The sequence below is a fragment of the Equus asinus genome, chromosome 7 (assembly GCF_041296235.1).
Source record: "Equus asinus isolate D_3611 breed Donkey chromosome 7, EquAss-T2T_v2, whole genome shotgun sequence".
Taxonomy (NCBI): Eukaryota; Metazoa; Chordata; class Mammalia; order Perissodactyla; family Equidae; genus Equus; species Equus asinus.
Genome location: NC_091796.1, coordinates 57,598,002 through 57,616,427, shown reverse-complemented (window position 1 = coordinate 57,616,427; position 18,426 = coordinate 57,598,002). Strand labels below are relative to the sequence as shown.

The following is an 18,426-nucleotide window of genomic DNA, read 5'->3' as shown; positions in this document are numbered from 1 at the left end:
ATTGCTTCCTCTTAATGAGGTTAATGAGCCAAATGTTTACAAGATGTCTTGAGAAGTTTGCTGGAAGTTTTAAAACAAATTATTCCAAAACCGTTTCCTCAAAACCTCAGTTTATTGAATTCCTGAGATGGAAAACCAAATGCAACTCTAAAATGAGGTTTTAAACAAGCAAGCTTACAATCCCATAATATGCCATAAATCTCATCATAAACATTGGAAGCAACCTTGTCTAGCTGAGCCCAGGGAAACTGTGTCTTAATCTGTTTCTTTCCATTTCTCTAACTTCACATTACCAGAAATATGCAGTTCATTTCATATGACATTTATTCAAGGTTATGATAACAAACGAACTGTCTCTCCCAGTGATGCATATGTTCCGGCGCTTCCTGGCCCAAGGTCTGTTTGCTTGCTTTTCTTTCAAATTTCATTTGTTCTTAGTCATCTTGGCCAGAAAGTTCCTGCTTCAGAGCTGAAGGTAAGTACATTTTCTATTAATTTCTCAGGTTCTTAAGTGCCTTGGGATCATAAATAGAGCAGTTAGGAACAAATTGAAGAAAAGGTTATGTAGAATTCTTAAGAGTTCATCTTTTTATTATGGTCTTTCATCCTTCCTGAGGGAGTATATTTTTTTCCTAATTAAACTATAACAATAAAATCTATTAATTGTTTGTCTAACTGAAGCAACCTTCCCTCTGGGTGAATTTATTGGCTTCTCTGTGTTCCCAGTCTTTAAATGATCATCAAGCTCTATTCAAGTACTGTGGCCATTTTTCTCCCCAGTGGAATTAGAAGTGAAAAACAATCATGCTTCTTTGATCCCTTCATGAAAGCCACCCTTTGACCTGATTAACTTTTCTGTTTTCACATGGGTGATAGTTTTGCTGCCATGGTGACTAGGAATGCTGGCATGTGGTTGGCATCCTGCGCTCTGGTATTAGTGTCTAAGCAGCTCTTTGGATGCAAGCATCTGGATTGTTTGTGGTTCTGGGGCAGTGTACACTCTCTGCCTTTCTCATCCATTAGTTCAGTAGTCCTCTGACTTCACTGGCAGCAATACAAGGTGTAGGATAAATGAAAGTTAAAAATGCACTTATTTTCATATAACTCCTCCAAAGCGGTCATCATTTGGAAAGCTGTGCAGTCACTGCAGACGTCAGACACTTTGCTTGGCTGGCTCTGTCATGGGACATACATTCTCCAGAACGGAGGTCTCAGTCTTTTCATAAAAACAGCTATTCACACTTATATTTCCCTAGGCTGTCTTGAAATAACTCTATTACCTATTCTCCTCCCAAACATACGCACGTGCAGACATACACAGACGAACACATACATACACACGTACACGCATACACAAATACACATATGCGAAGCCCAAAAGAGGTAGTAATAGTAAAGAGATAAGAAGGGGATGTGAGAGTAAGGCCTTGAGCAAGATTGGGAGGAGGACCCCGAGCAGGAGTACAGAAGTGGTGGTTAGAAGCCGTGCTCTCTCCTTCCAGCATTGATCAAAAAGTCCACTGGATACTGAGGTGCCAGGCCTTGCTGCAAGCACCAGTCAGTGCCTGCTGTGAGCTCCAGGGGCCACGGACACAGAGAGGGGCACCCTAATTCTGCCTTTTGAAAACTCTAGCCTAGGCTAGAGAGGGGGAGCCCCCCTCCAGAGGGAGAGCCCCACTAGAGATACAGAGTAGAGCGATACAGAACAGTCTCCATCCTTCGGTGGAGTTTTGCTCCAGCAGCAATTGCCCTCTCACAGGTTCTCGGCTGGGCTCTGGGCGTACACAGGTGGCAGGGACAGTTTTTATCCTAAAGAACTCAGAATCCATCTATGAGGGAAGACAGTGTGTTTCAATGTGAGTAATGCCATCAGAGAAATAAGGACAAACAGAACATAGGAACATGCACGGGAAGCTCCTTCAGGCTCCTTTGGGAGAGGAGAGGCAGTTTAGGAAAGTCTGCGCAGAGAAAGGGATATGCGTGCTAAACACGAAAAGGTGAAGAAGAAAGTAGGGAAGGGACGCCACACAAAAATCACTCTACACACACAGGCTCGAAGTGGAGAAGCATATGAGCAGACAGAGAGGCTCTGGTGTAGGTGGAACCCAGGTGGACTTTGGGCTCAGAGAGGTGAGAGACAAGAAAGAAGGTGTCGAAAAGGTGTCAATTGTCATTGTAAGAAGTTTGTGCTTTGCTCTCTGGCTATGAGGAGCCATGCTATTAAAATTTAGAACATGGCTTTAAAGTAAGTGCTTAACTCAAAATATGCACGTGCTAAGTTAAGCACTGTGTTAGCAACGCATGGAAGACTTACATGGACCCTGACTTGGTGGGAAAATAAATGGTGCAAACAAGAGAGGCTAAAACGACCTAGCACATGTTCAAGTGGCAAAGTGTCAAGCCAGCAAGCATTTCTGTAGCTGCTGCTGAGACGGCGGGGAAAGGTCAATGTGGAGAGACGCAGGAAGGGTCTTGGAGGAGGCTCGGGCCAGTGGAGTAAAACTTCAAGTGGGGAGGATTAGAGGTGGTGGAAGGTCAAGGGTCAGGGTGAGGAGGGAAGGAGAGATACCCTACACGTGCAGAGAACCTCTCCAGCTGTGTAAACTTGGGCAAAAGCTCGCTTCTTAGGACCCTCATTTCCTTGTCCTACGATATGCAACATTGTCATTCCTGCCTAATTTCAGTCTTCTTGTGACTCTCAAACAAGAAATACTGTAAGCACAGAGCCCTGTCAAGTGTTATAGACTCTCTACACCTGCCATGGACAGGCATCCTTGATGGCTGGGTGCTCACACTGGGGAGCGCTGCCGCCTTTACCACACACTGGGAAAGAGAAGAATGAGGCTGCCTCGTACCCCAAACACAGGGTCACTTGAAGGCCTCTCATGATTGATTTTAGACAGAGGTCAAAGAAGGGTGTGCACTGGGTTCAGATGAGCCGTAGTCTATCATTAATGAGCAGTGCCACGTGAATAGCCAGTCTTTAGAGTTATAAATGCTTCTATTTAGTGAAATCCAGAAAATCGGCAGCTGGTAAGGGTGATTTGGTGCTAGCAAAGGCTGTTGCGACAGCCCAGGTTTAGTAAGTGAACTAGAAATTCACCTATTGTTGGAATTTCTCCTCGGTTTTTCTTTCCAAGAGTACAGATTAATACTATCCCCAAGTCTTACGGTGCTATTTATTTTTTATTTTATTTTATTTTACACCAAAACAGCCATAGAATCGAAAAGCCTCCAGGCCCTGGTTCCTCCTGCAGCTCTATGCTCAAACTAACATGACCCCTAAACGCCCACGTGCTTGTGGGGGCAGGACTGCTACCCAGTCAGACTAGCCTAGTGGGCCAGAATCCTCCTGCTTCCACTCATGCTCAGCCTGCAGAGGCTGTTTGGAATAAAGGAGAAAAAATGGGCCTTGGAGCCAGGCAAACAAGTAAGTGGGTAGAACTTGAGCAAATTACTGAACCTCTCGCAGACTCAGTTTTCTTATGTATGAAATGGGTGGGGGAGCAGGAAATAGGACTAGCACCTACCTCTTATATTTAATTGGAGCATTAAGGGAGAATGTCTTTTCCTGAGCAGCCCCTCTGACTTTTACCACAGAGACCATTGTAAGAGAAGCCATGGCAAAATCAACCTGCCTTTAAAGGACAGAATTTTAAGCACGTGCTGATGAATTGGGAGTTTGCTTTTTTATCTGTTAGAGTATTAATTAAAATTGCTAAACACATGTTTGCTCTACATAGTACACGGTAAATTACCTACAGCTCTGGCAGGTAAAGCCAATCCTTTTCCGCATCGTGTACACCACGGAGCAGCATGACTCAGATTAGCAAGCCACCATCACCTTCCCTCTTCCCTTTCTAAGGTGTGTATGTCTTATCTCCTCAGCTCGATTTTGGTGGGTGCTATGGTGTTTCCTATCTTTTTTATTTCCAACCACACATAACCTGAAATTGGATCCTAGAAGGTGCTCACAAATGCCAATTCTTTATTTAATTACTTGGATTAAAGCCAAAAGATCCTAACGCTTTCCTTTCCTCTTCCTTCTCATCCCCCCACTCCCACCATACCTCTTAGATAACAACTGCTCCCAGCTAACACCCCCCGTCCTCTGGGACTGAGTTCCACTGTGGAGTGCACAAAGCACGAAGTCAGAGACCAAAAGCTGCCTGGCATGCTCAAGGCAGCCCTAGGGTCCTGTCACGCTCGGGTCACCTGCTTCCCAGAGGTAGTGGTAAGAGGAGCCAGGTGAGCCAAAGAAAGCTTCAGAGCATCCATCCAAAGATATGAAGTAGGTTTAAAATTCTTCATCTGGAAGAGAAAAGCAGTTGTTTAATAGTTTTATTTAAAGGCATTTGTTCAGCTAAACAAAGCAGTTAGAAACTATTTTGTGCTTTTGTGAAAGGGGAAATCTGGAGCTATTTCGGGGGTGGCAGTAGAAATGAAACTGTGCAGTGGACAATCTAGAACTCATTTTTAAGGTGAACTGCAACAAGGGTTTGGAACAGACTGAAGACAGCCTTAAATGCCAAGTATTTTAAAATGGACTTTTATTCTGCAGGCAATGAGAACTCTCTGAAGAAGAATAAACTTTACCAGGCTCACACTGTGTGCTTGGCTCTGGCCTGGGTAATTTACGTATAGTATCATATATACACCCAACCGTAAGGCAAGATCTCTAGGAACTCTGTGAGCTAAGCAGCATTGTCTCCATTTACATATGAGGAAACTGAAGATGACAAAGGTTAAGGATATCTATTTTTTTGATGCTTTTTCTTGATTTCCATGATTATTTCTCTTAGACTAAAACAAAAATTAACTTTCACAAAAAGTTTTTGTATTTTTAGGATAAATTGGAAATGAGACTTTCTAGTAATACCCAGAAGGTCAACTGTCCCTAACTAAGATCAAACCTTAGTTTGATCTTAATATGTCATTTCTCTCCCTCTCACTCTCTCTCACACACACACCGCTATTTCTCAGATTTCTTTTCCAAGAATATTGGAAATTTTGAAGAATATTAGAAATTGTTTTAAGGAGAAAAATAGATGAGTAAGCAGAGACCCAAAGATATATCATCACTAAAAATATGAACTCCTCCGGAGGCCAAATTCCTCATTATGATCAAGTGTTTGGAGATCAGATTTAACATCTTTTAGGTAACCCTCCGATGAACATCCTTAGCTGTATTCTTATCAACATATCCAGCTCCTTTCCCAGAAAAGTCTACCATTTCTCTGGAATATAGTTAAACAGGACAGCAGACCTAAGTATCCTACAGATTCATCCTTTCCACCTCAGTGACTGAGTCTTTTATCTTCATTTGCATCATATAACGTAATTTGAGAAAAATTAGTGTCCATTAAGTTGTGTTTATAAAACTCCAAGTATCCTATTTTGTTAGTAATCTCAACTGAGTTTTCCCTAGCCAGCTAGATAATACACTTATATCAAACCTCAGAGTAAATAAAAATAATAAGGATGACACAAGTGACAGTTGAAACTGGCTGAGATTACTATTACATTAAGGGGGGGGAGGTGAAAGCTACAACAGTTCATATAAAACTTTTTTCAATTTGGTAAGAAAGAGAAGCAAAAAAGAAAAACTCCCTTAGTGAAAACATTCTCAGCAGCGTACCTGCTGAACTTAGGTGCTCTCAAGGCCCTTCTAGCTCAGCAATTCAATTATGCTGTTCTGTATAAATGTCAATAGGGCCATAAAGTAAAGTAAACAAATCAATGAGCTTCCAATGAGAAGTTCTCCGTGCTGCAGTTGATTCTAAGGGATCCAAAGGCACAGTGAAAGAGAACTACTTCTTTGACGTTTAATAGCAACACTAGCACTCTTTCAAATTAGACTCTTCATTACCCCACAAACCACAGTGGATAACAATACACATGCTTGACTTTGGGCCATCTGTCAATCATACAAAAATATGAATTCTGGAAGGTCACACAGAATTAAACCCAATAAGAAATCAGGTGGAAGCCTTCACAGATCATTCCACAGCAGTCAATAGTGTTCATGTCTAAAAAGCATCAGCTTAAGGCCAGTGGTAGCGTTGGGCATCCAATGGCAGGTACCAGGGAAGGGCGGAATGTTGCACTACATGGACTGAAGATTAACATCACTTATAAAGTTCCTCACAACAGGCACAAAATCTTTTCAATTTGTTCCTTTGTTCAATCCCTTTTGTGAGAAGTCCTTCAAAGTAGTCTGCCCTATTCAAGTCAAACATCTGGGAGGAAAGGTGTGAACTGGCAAGGGCTCAGATCTTCCTGCAGGGGTGTGACCATGTAAAAGTTACTGGTGGGCCAATCAGCTACACACACCTTGACCACCACACTGACTCCTGCCAGGAGCTGCCAGGGCTGGGTGGTGTTGAATGCTGGGCGGGAAGGAAGATTGGGGATCCCGCCCATAGGGATGTTTGGCAAGCTCATTGACCAACCTACATCCTCCACCCTGCTCCACTCTCATTCTTCACCGTCCATCTTTTTAAGTTTCATTCAGAGCCATTAAGCTCTGGTCAAAGTCTGAATAACTCTTCTGCTTTCAAAGAATGGCCTCCGACATTTCAATGAGCTTCATCTTGATCTGCAATTAGAATCACATTCAAAATACTTCAAAGATGCCACAGAGGCACTAACCTACGAGAGCAGGAGATACCCTCTTACAACCCTATGCTAAGGCCCCTGAATTACAACCTTATGATAAGGCCCCTGGTCCATTCAGGACAAAGTCTACCACTTGGCTACTTTTAATTTACATAAAATCTAACCTGCCCCTGCATGTTGGTTTTGAAGCTTTTACTGTTGTTTCGTATTTTTCATCTCTCCTTTTTTACTAGATCGTTATTAGCTTATTTTACTACTCAGTTCTTCCACTCTTTTTCTTGGCTCTTTGAATTCAAGACCAAGAAATAGAAGCACAAATCAGTTATAAGGACAGTTTGTGCCCAAAGAGGAGATGCTGGGCACCTCTCGCAGCCAATATTGAGGCAGGAAAGGTCTGGTGTGTTTGTGGGCACTGAGACAGAAATAGGAAGCTAAAAGTGGAAAGGCCAAAGTGCCATGAGAGTGCCCAGACGGCGGAGAGCATGGTTCAACTGGGATAACAAAGGGAGGTGATAAAATTCATGGCAAGTATGTAGGTCAAAATCTGCCAGGTGTTTCATTGGCAATAATCCAAAAGTTTGATAATCCCGTATTGAGGAGGCTATAGAGAGAAAGTGCACTCTTATGCACTGCTGGTGAGGATGTGTAAATTGGCACAACCCCTCTGGAAGGCAATTTGACAATATCTACGAAAATCATCAATGAATATACACTTCCACTAAACAATTCCCTTTCTGTGAGCTTATCCTACTTATACATGCACATGAGAAATTATATATTTACATGATTATTCATTATAACATTCTTTGTACAGCAAAGTGTTTGCAACAACTCAAGTGACTATCAAGACGGAACAGACTGAATAACTTAGGACATATCCACATAATGGAATACCATGCAGTGGTTTAAAAAACAAAGAAGAAGAAGAAAGAAAGGAAGGGAGGGAGGAAGAAAAGAAAAAGTGATCCATCTAATTCGTGAAAAGTCTCCAAGATCAAACAAGGTACAGAACACTATGTATAATATACTACCTTTTGAATACAAAGTCAGGGGATCGGGGGGGCCTAGCACAGCAGGAGTACTAGCAGAACTTGTTTCTGCAGGACCTAGGGTTCCTCTAATTGGCACCTTTGGCTCTAGGACTCCCCATTGGCCGCGTCGAAACTTTCTTAGAGCTGTTCCACAGTCTGAGAATCTTCCTCCTCAATTCTCCTTCCTTCCCCCTTTCCACCCCCAGGAGTCTGGCCTGCCTCTTAGTCAGAAGGCTCCCCTGCCTGCTCCTGCTGCCTTTCCCCTTCATTCTTTACAGGCATTTCTAATCCCATCTTGTCACCTGCTTCTCGGACACCCTAACTAACAACTGGGAGATGATGTACATATTCATACTCGCTTGCATGTTCATAAAGAAACCCCAGAAGATGATTGACTACCTCTTTGAGGAGTAGTAATGGGGCATTACTTTAATGAGATAAAGGGTTGGGAAGGAGACTTTTTACTATTCATACCTATCTCCACATACATACACATATACATATATAAATATACGACTATAGTACTTATTCAAAGAATGAAATAAAAATGTTAACTGCATCTAGTAAAAACAAGGGAAGAAGGGAGCACAGAAGCTGGGATGCTGAGAGGACTTCTGTGATACCGTGATTTATAATAAGAAACATATATTTGGTCTTCCCTTTTCTGTCACAGAGCTCCTAAAACCATTGCAATTTTCTAAATGATGAGAGCAATAAGGGTGTCTTTTGTTATGTCAGTGAGGTCGCTTTTGGAAAGCCCCTAGGTAACCTAAGGATGGGGGCTGGTTGCCAGGGAACCAACCATGTGATTAGAGGATTGGAACTTTCAGTCCCACCTCCCTGACCTCCTGGGAGGGGAGAGAGGCTGGAGGTTGATTCAATCGCCAATGGCCAATGATTCAATCAATCATGCCTATGTGATGAAACCTCCATAAAACCCAAAAGAATGGAGTTTGAAAGACTTCTATCTTGGTAAACACGTGGAGTTTTGGGGAGAGTGGTGCGCTCAGAGACCACGGAAGCTCCGCACCCTTTCCCCATACTTTCCCCTCTGCATCTCTTCCATCTGGCTGTGCCTGAGTTACATCCTTTTATAATAAACCGGTAATCTAGCAAGTAAACTGCTTCTCTGAGTTCTGTGAGCCGCTCTAGCAAATTAATCAAACCCAAGGAGGGGGTTGTTGGAACTTCCATCTATAGCCAATGGGTCAGAAGCAAAGATGACAACCTGAACTTGCAACTGGCATCTGAAGTGGAGGAGTAGTCTTGTAGGACTGAGTCCTTCACCTGCAGGATGTGATGCTACCTCCAGGCAGATAGTGTCAGAATTGAGTTGAATTGTAAGACACCCAGCTGGTGTCAGAGAATTGCTTGGTGTGGGGAAAAAAACCCATGCATTGGAACTGGAAGCTCTCAAATCATCCAGAGGTAATCCAGAATTCCACCTCACACATGTACCTCCACCCAGCTCAGCCCCAGGCACACCCGACAGCTCACACCTTAGACCCCAGAGCTCACTTCCCATGCTGGCTCTCTGTAAAGCCGAGCTTACAAAACTCTATCAGCTGGAAAAGCCTGAAAACCCTATAATAAAAACTACGCATCCACTCAGTAAAAGAATAAGCCACCTTATTCTTCTTTCCTGCTGTTCTCCAGAAGAGCAACACAACAACCTCCCAGCAGCACAGAGAACATGCTGGCTCAGTGTTGCTAACTTATCATCAGAAAAGTTCAGGGGAGCCCCCCAAACACAGTCCACCATCTCCAGGATGCTTGCAGCCTTTCTGCTCGAGGCCTCCCATGGCATCGCTGTCTTTTCTCAACCAAAAGTGGGGATTGCGGGGCCTTTCTATTCTCTGAATTTCTTTAATTATCTTTGAGAGAGAAACTTGGGGAAACCATCCTGAATGAGTCAGATATACAGGTTTAAGGTTTATAAGTTATATTGTTTTTATTTTTTACCAAAGCCAATAAAATATCCTTATCAGATGAATATTTATAGAAGCGCTAAGATTAACTGATTTGTTGTAACAGATATTCATTTTTGGAGCCAAATAGGCTTTGATTTAAATTCCAGCTCCACAGTTTAAAGCCTGTGGAACTTCAGTATCTTGGCCTTTCCACCTCACCTCCTCAGATGCAAACTGGGGAGAATGTGACCACCTCACATTTTTGGCAACAGGATGAAAATGAGATATGCCATGTACAACATGTAACAGAGTATCGGTTGGCACATGACAGAAATTTAACAGATGATAGAGCCTTCTCCTTTCTCTTAGAACCCTTTCAAAATTGAAAAATTGTATTTTTTACATTTTCTAGTCAAAGCCAATAATCAATATAAAACTCTCATTTTACAGGTGCCCATGCTCCCTTCTCTTTTGCAAAGAGCATCCGGCAAGTTGGGCCACATAACAGTAGTTGGGGCCACATTTGTTTGCCCCTGTAGTACCACGAACTCTGATGATTCATGTTTTCATGTTCCCCTAGATCCAGCCAAAAAATAAAGTTGGTTTTTGTTTTCCCTGTAGTCCTCATGTGATTATAATTGCCGCCCAATTCTCTACTTTGCACCCAAAACCTACCCCTTCAGCGCAAGTGAGTCAGCAAAGATTGTTTCTAGGTGCAGACTCTACAGCTGTGAAGGACTTCCCTCGCTTCTCCTTCATCACTCACCTTCCCATCTCTGCCTCCCAGGGCAACACCACAGAGTTGGAGCCTTTTAAGATCTTGGTTACTAAAGCTCAAGATGGAGGAGCTTGGTGTTCAGGCAAGGAATTAAGCCCAGAGGTGAAAAACAATATAAGAAGGATCAAAATTTAAACATCACTCTGAAAACCAAGACTTAGCCACCGTGCAGCTCGATTAGTTGGGCTGAGAGTGGCCTCCCTTAGAGAGTGTGCCCAATAACCGGTCAATCAATAACTTACCCTCAAAATGAGGCCAGAGAATCAAATGACTGACTCACGTAGGGGAGGCTAGAGTCAGCAGGAAGAAAAAGAAAAGAAAAAAACAAAACCAAAACACCTGCTAGCTTAAGTATAAATTGATTGCCTCTTTATTGCAGAATAATAATTCTTGGTGTCTTTTCTAAAATGCTTTGTTTGGCCATCATTTTAGCAATTGTTCCAGCTGACTGAAAACGTTCTGGAGAGCTCTGATGGTTATTAATCTGCCCTCCCTGGCAGAGGGAGATGCAAAGCCGTTCTTTAGCACACGCTGGAGTCCAGATCTTCAATGGTCTAAAAGGCACTTTCAAATAAGTATTCCATGAATAGTTAACATTGTTTTTTTGCTTTTTATGTTTACCAGACACGTTGCTTTCTTAAAATAGCTAAAATACCCATTAGATTCACGTAAGCTCTGCCAAATTAAAAGAAAACAGAACCAGCCCTGATGGCTTACCAGTTAAAGCTTGGTGCACTCAGCTTCGGTGGCCCAGGTTCCATTCCCAGGTCTGGAACCACAACACTTGTCTTTCAGTAGCCATGCTGTGGAGGCGGCTCACATGGAACTAGAAGGACTTATAACTAGACCATACAACTATGTACTGGGGCTTTTGGGAGGAAAGAAAAAAAGAGAGAAAGGAAGATTGTCAACAGATTTTAGCTCAGGGTAAATCTTTCCCAGCAAGAGAAAAAAAAATTATAAACATAGTGTTCCCACATCAAATATAATTTCTCTACCCTAAAAGGTAGAATATGACTATAAATGCATGAATGCTAGTCGTGTTAATGAAATGTTTTGTACCAAGAGAGATCATAGTGGAAGAGATGAGTGGGTTAGCAGAGGCTGGGGTCCTGAACCATTCATTTAGTTTAGCCAGAGGCAGGTTTCAATAGAATATTGGAAGGAGAGAAGCAGCATGGATTTGAAGGGTGGATATTTATTGCCCAGTAAACTGTAAGCCCAGAAAAGAAGTGAATATAATAAAGAGATCTTGTAGATATATCTCCTGTTGGTTCTGTTTCTCTGGAGAACCCTAATGCAGGGCCCAAGGCTTGTGCCCATCATGAACCACCTATGGAAACCCTGTCTAGACAGAGACCCCTGTCTTAAACCTGAGTCCATAAATGTGATCAGATTTGGTATATATTTTTAATCTTGAATGCATTTGATGGAGGCATTGATAAAAAAAAGAAATGTTCAAAGAGATTCTGGCACATCTTAAGAAGCTGGGGTTCTGAAACCCAGCTTCAGTTAACGTGTATTGCTGATCTTCTGCTGCCAATCCTGTAAATCCACAGGATGGTCTTGAATTTAAATAGAAATCAGTGAAGTCCATGGGACCACTTTCAACAGGCCATCAATCAGCCATTGTTACTGCAAATTCATGAATTGCTGCCACCCTGGAGTGGGGAGCTACAGGTGGTGTGTAACCCCACTCTTGGTTGAAGGGAGTGATGACTCTAATAGGTGTTTATGACTGCTTACTGCGTACTGGACACCATTCTAAGCTCTCCACGTGCACTAACTCATTTAATTCTCAGAACCATGCAAGGTAGGTGCTGCTATTATCCCCATCTGACAATTGAGGAAACCATCCCGAAAGGTTAAGTAACTGCCAACGCCACACTCTGGCCAGGTGTGTAGTGGAGCCACCTCTTAACTGCCACACTGTACTCCTTTCTCAAAGTTGTGAGGGGTAACAACATATGCAAGAAACCAGACAGACCATTCCCCACCCCAACCCAAATTGCAACAAAAATCGACATGTACTATTTTCTTATTGTCTTAGTGCCCTTCTCAGAGCCCAGCAGGGGTAATAAGTTATATTAAATTTCTATGCCCCTGTTGTTCCCACTTAGGTATTGCTTGTAGAAAACACTGTCACTTGATTAAGACTTTACAATGACCCTCTGTTAACTAAACTCAGTTATCTGAACTGGTGAGTTAGAGGAAGAGCTGATGTTTCTGTTGGAGTCCAGAGGCAGAAAAAGATCACTTCCCCAGCTCATCAGTCAGGTGGGAGGAGCTCCCCTTTCCTGTGGGAGCCTTTTTGTTCTACTCAGACTTCAACAGATTGGATAAGGCCTGACTACATTGGGGATGTCAATCTGTTTTACTCAGTCTAGTGATTCAAATGTTAATCTCATCCAAAAACACCCTCACAGACACACCCAGAATGATGTTTGGCCAATGTCAGGCACTCCCGGGCCCAGTCAAGTTGACACATAAAATTAACCATCACAGGTCCCATTTTCTCCAGCATGTGTGGACTCTGCCGGCATACAGACTTCCCAGGGCCTAAGTAGGTAGAACTAGGGTGACTAATTATCCCAGTTTGCCTGGGACTGAGGAGGTGCCCGGGATGCAGGCTTCTCAATCCCAGGCCAAAAGGGATGGATTGGTCAGCCTTGGTGGAACCCTATCAGCAGCTTCAACCTGTCACTCCACTTCTTTCCTCATCATCTACCTACGTAACTCATAAACTTCCACCTTAATATTTGACCTCTGATCCCAGTCCTTTGTGAGGAAATTAGTTCCTTTCCAGGAAAACCCTTAGTGTAAGACAGTAATGAGTGCCCTATGGACTTTGGATCAAGAGCTACACTCCTAGATTCAGTCTCCCCAGGGCCACCTTACAACCTAGCAGCTGGCTTCCCACACACTCAAGTAGCAGGGAATTAAGCTCCATCTCTTGAGAGGAAGAGTAGAAATAATTTGTGGCCTTATCTTTATAACTGCTGCAATGGCTAAGGCAAATCTAATACATTTCATAAAACTGCCTGTGTCTAGCCATCTGGAAACTGAAACAGTATAAATTCCACAAGCTCTCACCAGAAGCAGACTTCTCAAAGCTGTGCAACTATGATCTAGTCAGCACGTTCTGCTTGAGGGCAACTGCACTCTTCTGCTGCCATAATTCAATTCCAACCTACTGAAATCTTGAAAATATTGGAAATCTATGGAAATATCATTCCTGTGAGTTCTGCTTTTGAAATAGAAGTAACACATATTGCATAGTCAGTTTCAGGAATGGTGTGTCAATACCTTTGCCATTATCCCACAAGCTGTAGGGTCAGCAGTAACCCAGAAAGACAAGCAGTGGAAAAGAAAGGACCTAAACATCTCATCCAACCACTGAACCCGGCCACCACCTCCAAGTTGAAAAAGGTTAGTCGTGTGCTTTCCTGTTTCTGCACAGGCCTTTCATTTCTTTTACTTCTTTTCTCAGTCTAATCTATCTCACATACAATTGGGTTCTTCAGAAGGATGGGGAGAGGGAGGGGGAGAGGCCAAAGATAATCTTTATTTTTATCTCTGGGCTCAAAATTCCACTAAAGGTGTTTTTCACAGAGCAGTTAAGATGAGGTTCTAGTAAACTTTTATTTAAATTATTGCACCACTATATTTAGTTGAGGCAATAGAGCTTTCTTAAAGCTGACGTAGCTTTTTATTTTGTAGTCTGTTTTGCAACTGTTATTTCTATATATTCTTTTTTAGGTGGATGTGTGGTTTTTAACCTCAGATCTCCAGCAAATACTACAAAGAAGAAAAAATTCTAAAGAATCAATCAAGTTTCCTGTCTAGTCCAAGTAACATCCCTGGTCTTAACCACAAGCAGGAGAAATGAAGCACATTGTCAATCTATATGAAAACATCAATGATACAGCAAGAAATAATTCAGACTGTCCTCTTGTGGTTTTGCCAGAAGAGATATTCTTCACAATATCCATCATTGGGGTTTTGGAGAATCTGATGATCCTTCTGGCTGTGATCAAGAATAAGAATCTCCAGTCACCAATGTACTTTTTCATTTGCAGCTTGGCCATTTCTGATATGTTGGGCAGCCTATATAAGATCCTGGAAAATATCCTGATCATGTTCAGAAACACAGGTTATCTCAAGCCTCGTAGCAATTTTGAAACCACAGCCGATGACATCATTGACTCTCTGTTCATCCTCTCCCTACTTGGGTCCATTTTCAGCCTGTCTGTGATCGCCGTTGACCGCTACATCACAATCTTCCATGCTCTGCAGTACCACAGCATTGTGACCATGCACCGTGCCATTGTTGTCCTGATAGTCATCTGGACGTGCTGCCTGGGCAGCGGCATCGCCATGGTGATCTTCTCCCATCACATCCCCACAGTGATCACCTTCACCTCGCTGTTCCCTCTCATGTTGGTCTTTATCCTATGCCTCTATGTGCACATGTTCTTGCTGGCCCGTTCCCATGCCAGGAAGATCTCAACCCTCTCTAGAGGCAACATGAAAGGGGCCATCACGCTGACCATCCTGCTCGGGGTGTTCATCTTCTGCTGGGCCCCTTTTGTCCTTCATGTCCTCTTAATGACATTCTGCCCAAATAACCCTTACTGTGTCTGCTACATGTCCCTCTTCCAGGTGAATGGCATGTTGATCATGTGCAATGCAGTCATCGACCCTTTTATATATGCCTTCCGGAGCCCAGAGCTCAGGGAGGCATTCAAAAAGATGATCTTCTGCAACAGTTACCAGTACTGACCCCTGATTTTAGGAACCACAGGGATAATATTGTCAAGTGACAAAATAACATGACATACCACTAAACATTAATGCTCTCGACTGTCCTTTCCTTCCCTAACACGTATATGGATTATCCCACTAACTAGTGTTTGTAATCCTTAGTTCCAAGTGAACAGCCTTGCTGTAGGTACAACTTTTATGACTAGAGAGATAAAATAATGTACTAAAAAGAAGGACAGAATACAAAGCATATACAGCAAACAAATTTGAGAGCTTTGGGCTAAGGCAAAATCTTGTTCTCCTATAGATTAGCAAGCATCTCACTGGGGTAGCCTTTCGAGGCTGGAGGCCATTTCAACCAATTTCTACAAGTTAAAGTACCAGGGCAAGTACTCAGAGCAGAAACTACAGAATCTTTGTAAGCCAAAGGTGCTAATAAATTGCTGCAGCTGAATTTACCTGTCCTGCACTGCCATACAGAATCTCTGCTCACCCTACTCCCTCTGGCCTGCCTGCTTTATTGTATGCCATCTCAAATCTTTTTGGAAGTAGGCAGGGTATAAAGTATAAATGTCAAATAACTACCTCTGAGTTTCCAATAATAAAGTCATCTGTTAGTCGTCTTTGATCACTCAGTATCCCACTGGCCTGAAAATCCCTGCCTGGTGAGAACTCCTCACACCTTAGAATTACAAATTTCAAAGAAGAAAATAAAAATTAATCCATTTTGTTCCTATGTGGGGATAAATAAAGGCCAGAAGAAAATTGTGACTATTTGCAGAAGGTATGATCAATCTTTGTGTATTTATCCAAATGGAGAAGTACAGGAAAAGAGACTCAAAGCCCCAAGGTATTTGGTGGAATAAGCAGAGTGTGCATGCATGTGTGTGTGTGTGTGTGTTCACCCTGCTTTTGGACTATAGGATAAACCAAGACCAAATCAACCCTTCAAGAATAGTGCTATTATTGAGACCCAAGCCATTGACTGATGAAAACATTTTACCTCCCCCCACAGATGAGTCTGAGTGGCAGATCCAGCCACTGGAAAATTTCACCCTACCATCAGCCACAGGAAACATGCCAGATATTGAAGAGTGGCATCCCCAAGGGGAATAAAAGAAACATAATTTGTAAGTTTATCTGTTTTTAATAGCTACAGATAAAGCTTAAAGAAGAAGCAAATTCTGATTGTAAATCCTTGCTAAGTTGGAGAACAATTTAAAGGGATGAATGATGAGAGAGAGAAAAGAAGCCATGTCTTCAGATGCACAGAGTGTGGTTGCTCAAGATCCACTGAGAGTCACAGTGTCTTCTGGAGGAGGCAATACTTGGCCTTCAGTAGAATTTTCCCTGAGCTGCTGAGAGGACTGCTGGTCTGGTGATGGGTTCAATATTAGATGTGAGGAGGGACAGGACCTTAATAAGCAGAGAAGAAAGCAAGGAGTTAAAGGGAAGGCAGCTGCAGGCATGTTTCCAGACAGCCTGCATCACAGATTGGAGATGAACCCCATAGTGTGTCTTCTTGTTCTCTGTGTTATGTAGAAATGCTTCTTTGCTCCTTCCCCCTCACAAAGGGATGATACTACTCTAATGTACATTAACCTGGATTTATTAATATATAAAATACTATATATAAGCTTATTTTCCATAAAATCTAAAGCACACCCCTATGAATGATTTTTAAATGTTATTTCTACCATTAAAAGAATAATGTATAGCACACTTTTCTGTGATTGAACTGAGTAATGTCAATAAAATGTAACTTTTCTTTGAGGTTGTGCTGTTCTATGATACTATACATGTGTGTAATGCAATTTCGACCCAATCATAAATGGTCCTAAACTGCTGTGCTTATTGAATTCTGCCTTTGGTAATAGGTCTGCTATCCTTCCTAAGCTGTCAGCTGTCACATTCTCACTGTTGTTGGAGGAAATCACCATGAAATTCCTCCACCTCTCATGCTCTTCAATTGGTTGCATTTAATCTAAGAAACAAAGTCAAGAAGGTTATTCTAATAGTATATAAAGCAAAAATAAAGGCTGAGTGCTAACTCAGAGATATTTTCAAATCTAGGTCATCAGTTACATTCAAATGAGATCAGGGTCTTTAGTACTCATAGTTACTGAAAAAAATTATGGTTTCCTGCCTCTACCTTCAAACGTAATTCAAACAGAAACAGTATCAAACTGCACACATTTGAGTAAGGAAGATCAACAAGGTCAGATTTTTCCCTTGATTATCACTTCGATTCTTTTATAAAAATATCAAACTTTTTAACAGCTTTGCTGATGCCATAAACATATGTTCAAGTTTTGTTGATGATCTAGCCTTGGATCAGAAAGCTGAGAATGTTAGGAAAAGGATGAAGTACTATAGCAGACTTGATGTCCTCTCTCAATGCAGGACAGAGCACTCTCTAATTAAAACAGAGAAGTTTCCTCTTCCTTGCCCTCATTTGTCCATTGCTATAGTCTGAATGTTTGCTTTCCTCAAAAACTCATAGGATGAAATCTTAACTTCCAAAGGTGGTGGTATTAGGAGGTGGGGCCTTTGGGAGGTGACTAGGTCATGAGGACGGAGCCCTCAGGAATGGGATTAGAGCCCTCATTAAAGAGGCTCCAGAGACAGTGTCAAGATGGTGGCATAGGCAGACTCTGAACTCACCTCCTCCATGGACACAACAAATTTACAACTACTCTTGAGACAACTGTCCCCACAAGAGAACTGAAAACTGTATAAACACCACCCCACCACACACAATAAATGACAGAGCTGACAGGTGTCAGGGGCAGAAATTCCTTTCTGGAGAGGAAAAAGCCACCTTCAAGCCATGAGGCTTCATGGCTAACCGAGAGCAATCATAATGTATGAGCCTTCCTGGAGGAGGGGGTGATCTGAGCAGGAGAGTGTTACTACAATAAGCAGCTTTTGGACTCAGCACAACAGAGACAAGTGTCATAATAACTGGCTTTGCTGGCTGTTAACTACAATGGGGAATACCCCTAGAAAAGCTATTGGACATAAGAGGGAAAAAAAGCCTATTAAAGGGCCCACATACAAATTCACCCATTTCAGAAAGCAATCTAATATCACCAGAAAGAAAAGTGCACAGTCCTTTGATGAAAAGAGACTCACTTGATAGGTTCTGGGTGCATCTTTGAGAGGTGGGACCTCCCCAGGCCAGGACCACCTCCCCAGGGACTGAGACATTGATGGCAGCCATTATTGTGACCTAGTACAGGCATGCTGACAAGAGCTCTGGCAGATACCATTGGAGTTCTTCCCCTGGCCTATTAGCACATAAGTCTGCCCCACCCACGAGAGC

The 18,426-nt window shown here is 42.5% G+C and overlaps 1 protein-coding gene across 2 annotated transcripts; it reads left to right on the top strand.

The window, feature by feature from the left end:
* Positions 1-339: 339 nt before the first annotated feature.
* MC2R (melanocortin 2 receptor) lies at positions 340-16,947 on the top strand. Of its 2 annotated transcripts, XM_070513539.1 has the most exons (4): positions 340-475; positions 7,433-7,621; positions 13,664-13,766; positions 14,097-16,941. In XM_070513539.1, exon 4 carries the CDS (start codon positions 14,223-14,225, stop codon positions 15,117-15,119), a length of 897 nt encoding a protein of 298 aa, XP_070369640.1. In that variant the 5' UTR covers positions 340-475; positions 7,433-7,621; positions 13,664-13,766; positions 14,097-14,222; the 3' UTR covers positions 15,120-16,941. The 2 variants fall into 2 exon arrangements, with proteins under 2 accessions (XP_070369640.1, XP_014692808.1); XM_014837322.3 differs by lacking the exon at positions 13,664-13,766 and having other exon boundaries at positions 14,097-16,947.
* Positions 16,948-18,426: the final 1,479 nt, after the last annotated feature.